Source organism: Octodon degus, unplaced genomic scaffold (genome assembly GCF_000260255.1).
Source record: "Octodon degus isolate 3935 unplaced genomic scaffold, OctDeg1.0 scaffold00107, whole genome shotgun sequence".
In the NCBI taxonomy this organism is placed as follows: Eukaryota; Metazoa; Chordata; class Mammalia; order Rodentia; family Octodontidae; genus Octodon; species Octodon degus.
This window is the reverse complement of record NW_004524683.1, coordinates 9,807,364-9,820,176: the sequence shown is the minus strand read 5'-3', so window position 1 is coordinate 9,820,176 and position 12,813 is coordinate 9,807,364. Positions and strand designations below refer to the sequence as shown.

Here is a 12,813-nt window from a genome sequence, read left to right as displayed (position 1 = left end):
GGTTATTCAACCTACCTCTAGCACTTGCTGCAGGCTTGGCTGACCATCCACCATGGCTTGAATAATCCCAGTGAGCTGAGAAGAAAGAGAAACAGGCTTTGGGTGGAAAACCAGGATGCAGAGACTCAAAGCTGGACTGGCTCCTTTCCTTTCTCTTTTTTTCCTTCAAGTGTAAAGGGCTCTGGCCTGGCACTGCTTCAGGCTCACAACCTGACTAGGAGTCTTGGAACGAAGTCCCAGGAAACCAATGTGAACTCCCCAGACATTGTTGTGAACTCCCCACAAAACCTGGACCTCAGATTTGGGTACACATACATACAGCGACCTGAGGGTGTGTCTCAAACCTGTTTTGGATTTCATTTTGAGAGAAAAAAAAATGTATTCTCTATATTCAACAGGCTCAATAACTTCCCATAAATTACACTTCCAGGCCTCACAGATGTTCCTATGAAACATGGAGAGTGGGGAGTGGCAGGACAGTACAGGGCCACTTGGTTTTAAATCCCTGATCCTGGGCCTTGCTGTCCAGCACCTTCCCTGCCATGCTCTCCATCACACCAGTGAAGCTCATGGGTATCTACCCTTACTCTGCAAACCTTGTCTCAATACCACACAGCCAAGCAGGAAAAGCCACCTCAAACCAAAAGAGAAACTGAGAGGAAAAGGTCTAATGTGCCAAATCTGGCCTAGAGACTCTGACTCACCAGTCTATGCTCTGCATAGGTCGGACCTACGTTCAAGTAAACTTGATTTGCTTTCTTTAATTTTTAAGTAAAAATATTCCTCTATCACAGACTAGGGATAGACTGACAAGGATCTGAGGCATGAGGCCCCCATTTCTCAGACAGCAACAAGAGATCACCATGGTCAAGAGGCCCTACTTTCAGAAAGAGTAGTATCTCAGACTTGCTTGGAAACAACTTTTTTTTTTTTTTAAGTAGAGAGGAAGGGGTTTAAAACTCTAATTAAAATATAATTACATTTAATGAATACCAAATACCCAACTCACAGAAACCGCCAACTCTAAGAGGGAAGGTTATTTTCTCATAGTGACTTACATGGAATGGTAATACACACCTTTTAGGGAAGAAATTTTCATTTTAAAAACGCTGAGTTCCTCTAGGTGGGTTTCTGTAGTTCATCAAGTCATTATTAGGTGGTATTTTAAGGAAGTGTAAGGACACAGCCACTCTATTTTATATTCCAGAAACTGTTTTTATATTAATCTGTATTTTAATTGGGTAACAGCTGCTGCCTACAGACTTCCCATGGTCTAAAAGGAAAATAAATTAGAAAGATTAACTACACTGTTGTTTCACAAAGCTTTAACCCACAGCATGCCCACCCGGCTGGCACCTCCACACCCTTTCCTTGCTTGGGAGACCAAAGAACTGCCCAGCAGAGGGAGGGCCTGAGTCAAGGAGAAGAAAAGGCTGGTGGGCTGAGGACAGGAGTGGGACAGCACTGGGCAAATGCCCTGGGTCAGTCAGTAGCTTTAATCTTAAAGTACAGAAAATTCTTCCTTTCAAGCAGTCAACAACTATTCTCAGACAGCCTACTGTGTGCTAGACTCTCTTCTAGGAACCAGGGATCTGGCAGCTAAAAAAATATTAAAACACTGTCTTCAGATTTGTGTTCTTGGCAGCCTTCCCTTACGCCCTCCCCAGCTAGTACCAGGGCCTGTCCACCTTCCAGAGCCACACACTGAGCATGCAGGCAGATGCTGTTTGCCTCAGGCATGTGTGGGCCAAGGAGAGTCAGAACTAGGCTCCTTCCCAAGGCCAGGTCTGGCGCCCAAATTATGCACAGACACCCAGGCACCACCACTGTCCACTTTGGCCCAGCTTCTCTCCTGCTCCCAGGACTTGGAAGACTAGGGCTTAGTGTCAGGGATGCTATGGAATGAGGCCCACAACCACTCTCACTTCTTAGCAAGCTCCAGAGTCCAAATGTCAGTCTTGTGTCTAGTCTGACTTTCTGGGGCAAGGTCAAGTCTACTCTGTTCAGCACCTTCCAAGAGTAACTCAGATAAGGTATACCCTGAAGGGCTGCAGGAAAGTCTCACTCACACAGGGAACCAATGACACCAGTGCTAAGAGCCCTGCTTCCTTACAGAGAGAGCTTAAGTCAGCACCACAAGCACTTCCCCAGACCCCCAAGAAAACCACAGGTGAGGGGTAGGAAACTCACTACACTATAAAGGAGAACTGTGGGCCATGCTCAGGTGTCCTGCTGTGGGACCCTTGACCGCACACCACCTCTTCCCACCCTGGGACACCACTATCCTGGGGTTTTCACAAACCCCACTCACAGGCTCAGCACCCAGTAATACCAACCTGGGAGGATCCTGGCTAGGTCAACCCCTGCTGTGCCCATGTTTCCCAGAAAACTAGCCTGACTCATTGCTGAGTGCCTACAGGAGCTCAATTCTGAGACACAGGTGCTTAAACACTATTCAAACAGACATAGCATTGCAGGGGAAAGTGTGTAACACTCATCCCTCCAAAAATGAAATGCTTCTTAACAGCACTTCCAAGACACTAGATGAACAAGGGGTAAAATTTAAAAAGTTAGTACCTTTATCTGACACTTGGAACATGTAAGAGTTGTGTAAGAAGCTGGGGGGTGGGGGAAAATACAGAATTTTATAAAATTACCAAGAGGTTCTATGCCTAACTTAAATCCTTCATGCTACAATTTAAGGTCCTTCCTACTTGGGTTAATATATATTTTTAAAAAGCTTTCACATCCTCACAATGAAAGTCTAGAGCAAAGCCAAGTATTATTAAGCTTGAGAACCAGGGCTCACAGGCTAAACAGAGCTCAGAGACCTTAACCACTTAAAGCGGGAGAGGTGAGAGGAAGAATTAATGTGTGCTCTGCGGCTCCTTTCACTGTGGGATTACAGATTAACTCCCACTTCTCCAGACTCGGAAACCACAAGGCGAGGGGCTTTTGACCCTGACTGATAACACTGCTGAGTGCTGAGAGGCCCCTGCCCACACATGGGCTTTGTCCAGGGACAAGCTGGCTTCATCATAAACACTAGCAACTACGGGAAGCAGCTCTGGAAACTCAGTGCCAATAGTGTGTCAGCAACCAGCGCTTTCTTCTTTCACAGTTTATCTCCAACACAATCGTATTCTGACACCAAGACAGTTTGTTGATTACATAAGCACTTGTCTCTGGTGCACAATCTGATAATCAGAACCACTCTTTCTCCTCACACAAAGAGACCAATAAATCTCATCCTTTATAAGTACAGGTGCAAGACAAAGACCTTTACTGGCATTTAGCAAATGGTGTTTTTCTAGTTTTTTCATGATAACAACAACAAAAAAAGATTACACATGGTTAGGGACTGTGCAGCAGCTCAGGTGCTACAGAGATCTGATGAGCTGGAGCAAATTCTGGAGGTTGTAGGGAAAATGAAATGCATCTCATCCTATCTCTGCTGGTACCATGTCTCAGGAAGATTGCCAACTGAACTTAGCAAGGACCTTAAGAAAGCTAGTAATATTCCTTAATGAGAGTAGGAAAAGAGTGTCTCCAAGCTGAAGACTCAAAGCAAAATTCTACTTCATGTCACCCAGCACTAAACCTATCTCTCTCCCCAAATAAGCATGTGAACATATGTGTGTGTCACATGTGAGTGTGTGCATGCACACAAATGCATACATACACACACAAAAAAAAAAGAGAGAGAGAGAGAGAGGCTAGGGTTCTTTTAAGAATATCTTAGAGCCAGCAAGATAGCTCAGTGGACTAAGCGCCTGCTTTGGCAAGTGCAGGGACTAGGGTTCCATTCCCAATCATGCATGACACAACAGCCCAGCCCCTGGGACATGCTGAGCCATGACCTAGTCTGGGTGTGGTGGTGCACACCTATAATCCCAGTGCTGGGAAGGCTGAAAACAGGAGGATCACTATGAGTCTGAGCTGTATAGTGAAAGCCTGTACCAAATACATAAATGAAAGGAAAAAAAAAAAAAAAAAAAAAGAATGTCTTGTGCACAAATAAACCTGGCATAGTGGCACACATCTGTAACCTCAGCATTCTGGGAGATTAAGGTTGAAGGGAGATAAATTCTGGGAGATAAATTTGAGTCCTACCTAGGTAACTTAACAAGATCCTGTCTCAAAGTAAAGAATAAAGAAAATCAGGCAGTCTTAACTTATGTACAAGAGAGAAAATCCTGCCAGATGAGTTACCAAAGTATAATCCAAAGGCTTGGAGTTGCTGTTCATACTTACTAATAAAACACTCTCTCTGGTTGTAATGACCTCTGCTCTGCCCACAAAGGCAGCTAACAGCAGGGTAGATGAGTCTCAACACAGCAGCCCCATCCTGTGTCCCTGTTTCTTTCTGTTCCATAGTTCCAGCTAGTATCTAAAGGGCACTACTTAGATAATTTGAAGCCTGCCATGATGGTGCACACCTGTAATCTCAGTAGCAGGGAGGCTAAGGCAGGAGGACCATCCCACATTCAAGGCCAGTCTGGACTCTGCAGTGAAACCCTGTCTCAAAAATAAATACATAAATAAATGAGGGGGGTTTAAAGAGTTTTTACTGACTTAAAAGAGCAAGTCAGCAGCATAGCTGTTATGTGGGGAGTCAGGAATAATTCCCTGCCTATATTCATTTATAGGACATGCATCAAATGTAGACTTGGCACCAGACCCTAATGATGGGGCAAAGATGGATCAGGTCTGGTGTATGCCATCACAGAACTAACTGTCCAGCTGGGAGATAGATAAATAACTCTATCCGATCAGTGCACTGTTGGGGTGAGCACAACCCAGCCTGGGGAGGAGGGAAAGCTTCCCAGGGAAGGTGACCCATGTAGAATGCCAGAGGATAAGTAGCAATAAGCAGTTCACAGGCAGAGCAACCACCACATACAAAGGTGAACTATAAGAGGGTAGCCTTTGGGTGAGGAGAACCAGAGGGAGATGAAGTGGGAGGCTGGCAGGCTGGAGAAAGCAGCAGGGATCAGGTCACAGAAAGATGAGCCTGAGAACAAATGGCTGAACCAGTCCCCTGCCTGCAACATAACAATAGCCTTACTTTCAGAAGAGTCTTCATTGCCAAGATTCTTACCACTGCTCCTACCACCTCCAAATGATTTACGTCTGTCCTTAGGTGAAACTATCTAAGAAAAGAAACAGTATTCCTCATAATCTCAAAAGTCCTCCTCCCCTCCTGCCAAAGCAGCCAAGGAGCAACAGCCACCCTGTTCCAGAGGAAATCCCTCTTGTCCCAGTACCCTACAACATCTACACCCAGCTGGAGTTGTGTTCCACTATTACTCTGTTCAGTTCCTAAACAGGCATCAATGTTTTTAAAATTTGGGCCCTTACTGGAACATTCCTATGATCCTATGCAGGAAGACTGCTGTGAGTTCAAGGCCAGCCCTGCACTACAAAGCCAGACCCTGTCCCAAAAAGCAAAAACCAAAACCAAAACCAAAAAAAAAAAAAAAAATCTTAGGCCTGTCTCTCTATGCCAAGCAGCCTCGCTTTCTAGGTAGCTAGAGCTCCCCAGGTACAGGTTGCACAAAGAGGATAAAGAATAGACAAGAGGGCACCAGAGTTCTGGGCCACCGGAAGGCCCAGGTAGCTGACTGGTTTAAGGACTACCTTCCCTTCCTATGAGGAATGGATTTTCTTCTTTAAAAAAAAAAAAAAAATCAGGAATTGAACTCAGGACATTATGCATACCAGGCAGGCATTGCACCGATTAACTATATCCCTGGCCTGGAAAGGATTTTCATCAAAATAGTAATTTTTCAAAGGGGCCAAAGAGGACAGATTAGCATGCCCTGGTAGCACAGGTATTTTCCAGGGGAAAAAGTGAAAACCAAGAGAGAAATAGAGGAATCAATCTGAGCCCAACTAGTTAGAAAAGACCTTAAGAGACTAACACCCAGGCAGATGAGTATCTACAACAAAAGGCCCACCTGGCGCAGGGGTGAACACCGCCATGAAGTGTAGGCACAAACCTCCAGACCTTGCATCTGGACTAAGCCAACCTTGGAGTCCACGGAAGTATACATACATGATAGACAGGCCATTCCCAGCTTCCCCATACCAAGGAGATGGTATGGTTACTCAAGAACTTCTCTCCTGCTTCATCTCATAAAGAAGGGAGATCTCTAAGTAAAGACATGACGTTTCTAGCATTCATTTCCAATAGTCCCAAAAGAGACACAGCTTTCCCATTACCTCTGCTGGCGCATATGCCTGACCTGATTCCACTACAGAATAACATGACACATCACATGGAAAAGCAGTCATAGAGAGCTGGAGAGACAGCTCAGTGATCTAAGCACCTGCCTGGCAAGCACAAGGACCCAGCCAGGTTCAATCCCAGGTACCACATGCCATGCCAGCCCCAGAATCCCGGTGCACCACACCAGCCACCAAAACCAGGTATGGTGGTACACACCTATAATCCCACCATTGGGGAAGCTGAGACAGAAGGATCACTATGAGTCCAAGATGCATAGTGAGACCCTGTACCAAATAAATAAATAAGATTTTTCTTATTAAGGAAGGAAGGAAGGAAGGAAGGAAGGAAGGAAGGAAGGAAGGAAGGAAAGCAGCTATAGAAGCTTCTCCACACAACCCTGGGAGGCAGAACCTTCATTGGCTCTTTCCCTCTGCCAATGGCTCTTCTGAGCCTCCAGCATCAAAATCTCAGGTCTAGTTTCACAATGTATAGAATGCAGTGAGTATGAACCCACTAACTAAACAGCTAAGTGCAGCATGAGCCCAATAAGGACACGTCTGCCTTGGCCAACCTGTCTTCTGTTTCATCAATGTCAGAATATGCTTCTCATAAACCTAAGTCCACACAGTACCAACCACTGAATGAAAGGGCAAAGCTAATATTATCAGACAGCTAAGAAATACTGAACACAAGGTTTCCTTTCAAGTGACAGAAATCTTACCTTTTGCTAACAGACCCTAAAGGAAATGGAATGAGAAAGAACTTGAGCCCCAGAAGCACCATCCTGTTGCTAGATCTCAACTGCCCTGTTACCAGAAAAGGTGGAGACAGTACAGGAAGAAAATGTTAAAGAAGTTATGGCAGACTGTACCATGACCCTTCCTTGGTGTTCAGGGAACAAGAGACTGAAGCGGGGGTCACAGACTTTATGAATGCAAACTGCCAGATCCAAAGTACACTTGCCTTAACTACTGATTAGATCTAAGGTTTTGCTACGGGACTGTAACAGAGCATCAGTGATCCCAAAGCTCCTCTCCCAACAGCCCTTGCTGCCCTCCTCCAGGGCCCTTACCTCTGTACAGAAGGGGGTAAGCTGTGGATGGACTACAGGCTGGACATACATGTGAAAGGTAGACTCAATCTCCATGGTCCGGCCATTGAGCTTCAGGATGGGGAACTCAATGATTTCCTGGAATGCCAAAGACATAGAAAAGGCAAGTTATTTTAATCAACCATCTTGAAAAATAATTCCAAGTCAAAAAGAATGACTGCTTGGGGCTCATTACTCTTGCCAGCCAAACCCAAGACTATGCAAGACGAGACTAGCACAGTTATAATCCTAATCTTTTTGCTTCTAATAGCCTCAGAGACTCCAAACACTGGACATGCCTCTCATCCAGTTTCTGGAAAGGCAAAGACAGTGATGTATTCTGCCCCAGTTTCCTCAATGAGTTCTCTAGCAGAAGCCTGCTCACTTGAGCCTCTGAAAGGGAGCCCACCCTTTTTCTCTACTTCAGGTCCCTGCTCTGGCATGGGCTTGGATCTCTAGCCACATAGACAACCAGCCATCTGACCAGTGCATAGAATTCCATGTAGGACATTTAAACAGAGGCAGGGAATTTATTCATTAGTTTTTACAAAGAGGAAAAAAAATGTGATAATAAAGCCAAAGGAGAAAACTGGAACACAAGTAATAGGAGCCAGGGCCTCCTACCTTTCTTTCAGGCAGTACCCACAACCCCCCTCCACCCAATCGCTTAGCCAGCCCTTCCCAGTCCACTGGAACGTAATGGAAAAGGAGGAGGAGAAGTGACAATTTGTTTGGTGTCTCTAAGATTAATTTGTCTCCGTTATTTAATAGAGATGCACAGCACCAAGGTCCTGGTGTGCAAACAAGGCTTGCAGAACACTGGCTGTGCAGCACGCCTCGCATCGCTCCTGGGAAGGGAGGGAGGGACACGCCAGAGCGGGGAGAGGGCAGGAGAGAGCACGTACACACCAGAAAGAAGAGGGAAGCAGGAAGAGAGAAGAAAAAAATATTGCTTTTTAATATTCAAAAACAGTTTGCAAAATTTAATCAAAGCAGAGGAAAAGCTAACATTTTTACTACTTTGACATTTTTATTAGCACTTTCATAAATTTTTAAAACATGAATGGAATTAGTTTACAACACAAAAAAAATTGCCCTGAAAACATCTGGAAGAGACAAATAGGAAATAATAAAAATAAATAAATAAAAGCAAAATCCTCCAACTAAAATTAGTATGTGAAAAAGGCTCCCACTGCAGGGGAAGTGGGGGGGGGCAGTGCCCATTCAGTGGCCCCAACAGCTTGCTCCAGGGGGGTCCCTGCCCTAGCTCCCCGTTCTAGAGGAAACCTCTCCAGAATCAGTAAAATCAAGGCAAATTGGTTCTCTGCATAGACAGCCTGGAGAAGTAACACTGCAGCTGATGACACCTGACGGCACTGAGGAAATGAAGGGTGGGAAGACAAAAGAGGTAGTCAATCTCGCTGTCCCGGGAAGCCAGCTATTCCTCTCTCCCTCCCCATGCCAACACACCCACTAATACTGAGCATATTTTTAAAGCATCTATTTCAACCCAACATATAACAGCAGGACTGAAAACCAAATCAAGGCAGTTAGGTTTCATGCCAGAGAGATTCAAAGGTTCTGGCTGCCTAGCCTCCCCGGGCTGATCCCCAAAGATGAGGAAGCTGACAAGAGCTTATTGCCAGATACAGGAAGGGCAAAATGGCAGCAAGGCTGAGGGAAACAGAGACAAAGGGGAGGCCTGAGCACTGCTTAGATGAGGTGAGACCTCTCCTCCAATGCGGAGAGGTAGACACTCTCCACTTTGCTGAGCATTTTGTTCTCCAACAAGCACTACAAAGCAGGCCAAGCAAAGAGGAGTTTTGCTCTGAGAAACAAATTTGAGCACATACAACATATACATTGCTCCTTCTAAAATATCAGGTATCTAAGATCTCTGAGGTGTGGTTTATCTGAGTCAAGCTCATTTGACTCCCAAATTTCTGATAAATCCTTCCTCCCCTACTAACTAGGAAAAAGACAACCCCCAAAAGAAAGAGCTCCATAGCCTGGTGAGTTTGGCTGCCCTGGTATCTAAGGAAACACATACAGCCAGTTCCTCACTAACAATGTTAGCTGAGCCCACAATGAAATTTAACCTGTGACACAACTGTACTTTTCATTTAAACTTTCATTTGGGGAGAAGCAGTGTTTGGAGCCCTGCAGTTTGTCCTGCTAATGAAGACAAGTGTTGGGACCTTTCAGGATGCCATTCATCTTTGGCTTTTATTAAATTCAATTTTCTTAAGCCCATGATACATTATGAAATTAGGAGTTGACATTCCTCTGGAAACAAAAATATCTATCAAACATAAATAGGAAAAAACCCTCTATTACCAAGAATTTATGGCTTAAGTTGATCTCTTTCCACTTTTTTACAAGCACATGGTTTGTTTTAGATATCTAAAATGCTATTATAGATCTGGAATTTCATTAGTATTTATTATAAAATAGTACACGTTTCAGCTCCTGCTCTGACCAGCACCAAGTCAGCATCCCCAACAGTATCTGAAAACTTGGCTTTGGATTTGCCTGCTACAGCTCAGTATTTAAAGTTTCCTGCTACCATCTCCCCCACCAAGAGGCAGATAAAGCCAAACTAAGTGCTCAAACTCAGTGTCTCCTTTGTTGCAAAGATGAAAAACAAGCCAACCACAGATCCATGAAAAAAAGGCACAGACCCTGAGGTACTTGGACACATCAGACTGGGCAAACCATAAATGTAACTCTTCAATATTGCTAGCTCATTGCCCCAAGACCAAGAAGAGGGACTTCCAAGAGCCTGTCTCAAAACATGACGATGGAGGAACCCTTCCCAGGCAGCAATAGAAGCTGTTGTAACAATGAGCCCACAGGGTAAATTTAACTTGGGCCACTGAGGATGTATAAGAGGAGCTTTTGATAGCAGACTTTCTGAGGACTCAGAGCAGAAGACTTCAATGTGGCTTTTGACCTTCCCATATGGTACTGCAAGTCCAGACCTCAAACTTCTGGCACAAGCACAGAGAGAAGCCCTGCTCTGCACCTAGTTGGTGAGATTCTACAGCAAGTTCATCTAAATTATGTCAAACACTTCTTGGACAGTTGCTAGGGCATAGCCCCAAGGCTACAGGTTGATGATATCAATTCCAACCCAAGGATCCATGACAATGTATCTAAGCACCAGCTTCTAGGTTCAGTTGCTCAGACAATGAAACTATTACCATACCCCTTACCTTTTTCCCACCCAATTTCATTATTTCCCTAGGAGGTTTTTCACAAACAGTTAAGTGCTTGGACAATCCTATCGCCAAGAAGGAAAAAATGAAGTTGTAAGTATTTACGAACCTTCTGTCTGGCCATAATAACAGTTTTGTGTAGGAATTACTTTGTGTAGGACAATCATACAAGTGTTAAGAATTGAATGTAGATAGAAGAGGTAGTCTCCGCACTTTGAAGAAGTACAAGAACTAGTGGGTGGGAAAGATGCATAAACAAATAATGAACATCATACTGTACTACAATACATACCTTAGTGTAGAGATATTCAAAGTGTTTACATTTTTACTAACAAAAGTGTGCTTTAGCAGCATAGGGAAGCACATACCTATAATCCTAGCACTCTAAGAGGCTGAGGCAGAAGGATCACAAGTTCAAGCCTAATAAGCACTTGCCTGGCAAGCACAAGGTCTGAGTTCAATCCCCGGTTCCATCAAAAAAAAAAAAGTTCAAGCCTAGCTCGGGAAATTTAACAATTCAAATGAGATCATGCCTCAAAATATGTAACAAAAAGGGCTGGGCATGTAGCTCAGTGGGAAGGTCCTGGATTCAGTCCTAAGTACTACCAAAAAATGAAGAGTGTGCTTTCATATACCTCCCTCTTTTAGCCTATTAAGCTGGGGAGACAGCTCATAACATCATCATTATCAGGCTATAAGCCAACATTCCTATGCATCTACATTGTACCAGGCAAGGGTTACATATAGAAACAGACAAACACAGTGAGAGGGTAGCAGCACCTCCTTCTAAGATGTTCAGTCAGGGAAAAGTGAAGAGAGGAGCTGATCTCCAACACACATAAAGAATGAAATCATTTCCGTTCCACTTATTGTTTACTCTGTAGTAGCACTGTACTAACAGGAATGACCTAACTTAATCCTCCATGTAACTCATGAGATGGGAATCATTACTATCTTTACTTTACTAATAACAAAGAAGCAAAGTCATTTGTTTATGACTATACTGCTGGTAAGTTACAGTGCTGGGACTTCAAGTGGGGAAAAAGACTAAAACTAGCAGCTTTTAAAGTCTGAAGGAGGCCGGCCAAATAGCTCAGCTGGGCCTGCAGTGCTGGTCTCACCCCCAGGGTGCGCTGACACAGCAATTGAAACTGGGCATGGTAATGAGCGCCTATAATCCCAGCTCTTGGGAGGCTGTAAACAGGCAGATTACTATGCGTCTGATCTAGTAGTGAGACCCTGAACACCCTATAGATCCTTCCCTAAAATATAAACAAATAAATAAATAAATAAATAAATAAAAATAAAGTCTGAAGGGTCACAAAAGTCTGATTCTCTTAGTCTGAAAGGCTATTCTCTAGAGAACTCAGCCTACTATCTCCTGAAAAGATGTCACTGTAATAATAGCAAGTGATAGCAAGTGACGTGGACTCCCCAGACAGAAAGTCCTCCTCTGGATTGCTACTGAAAAGCCTCCAAGATGGCTGCAGCAGCACAGATGGCACTCGACTGTGCACTTAGGGAGGCAGGAGCCTTGAGCCTTTAGTTTGCCTTGCTGGCACCCAACTCTCACTCAGACACACGACTCTCACTTCTGACTTTTGCTAAGGAAACATATAAAAGAGCTAACAAGTAGAAGATGGAAAATAAGTCCTTGGCTCAACAGAAAATACTCTCCTTTCAGGGGACCTTCTGCAGGATCAAGGAAGTGATCTAAAATGACAAAGATAGCAACCAGTATTTAATTCCAGATATATAACACCCCAAAACACTGTCTCCTAAATTCATAGATCCATCTGCTTTCTCATCCCTACGTAATGCCTTCCTTATCAGCTACAAACTACTAAATCCCAATGTAACCAAGTTTAACCAACTATCCAGTTTGCCTGGGGCCAAGAATTTCTGGGAAAATGTGACTTTTGGTACTAAAAATTGGGACAACTGGTCACCCTGCACTATTCACAAACTACCTATGCCATTAAGTTGTCCAAAGGCAAAACAATATAAATCCACAAAGGTGGTCTGCTGCTGATGGTGGAGAAAGCATAAACCTCAGAATCTAGATGTGTCAAAGTATCAAAGGTTTTCCCAACCTACTGTTAACTACTGTCTCAACAAAACGCCAGCAGCAAAAGCTTCTTTTTTTCACTTAACATAAGAAAGACAAAAGGAAAGCACCATACAAATTTGCATTTACCTTTCTTTACCTTTTCGGGGGCCTGGCCCTAGCTCAAGCCTTTAAGTGGCTGCTTCCACAAAGCTGTCAGCCTCAG

The 12,813-nt window shown here is 44.1% G+C and overlaps 1 protein-coding gene across 7 annotated transcripts in view; it reads right to left on the bottom strand.

Annotated features, from left to right (window-relative positions):
- Positions 1-12,813, bottom strand: part of Eri3 (ERI1 exoribonuclease family member 3) — a 133,958-nt gene that overhangs the window by 89,142 nt on the left and 32,003 nt on the right. For 6 of the 7 annotated variants that reach the window (XM_023724144.1, XM_004639210.2, XM_023724140.1 and 3 more), the window contains 2 exons: positions 7,305-7,421; positions 16-75 (listed from right to left, as the gene is read on the bottom strand). In XM_023724144.1, the coding sequence (XP_023579912.1) occupies positions 16-75; positions 7,305-7,379 (135 nt within the window). In that variant the 5' untranslated portion in view covers positions 7,380-7,421. Of the gene's footprint in view, positions 1-15; positions 76-1,077; positions 1,268-7,304; positions 7,422-12,813 lie in introns of those variants that run through there. The other variant, XM_023724145.1, reaches the window with a different exon arrangement.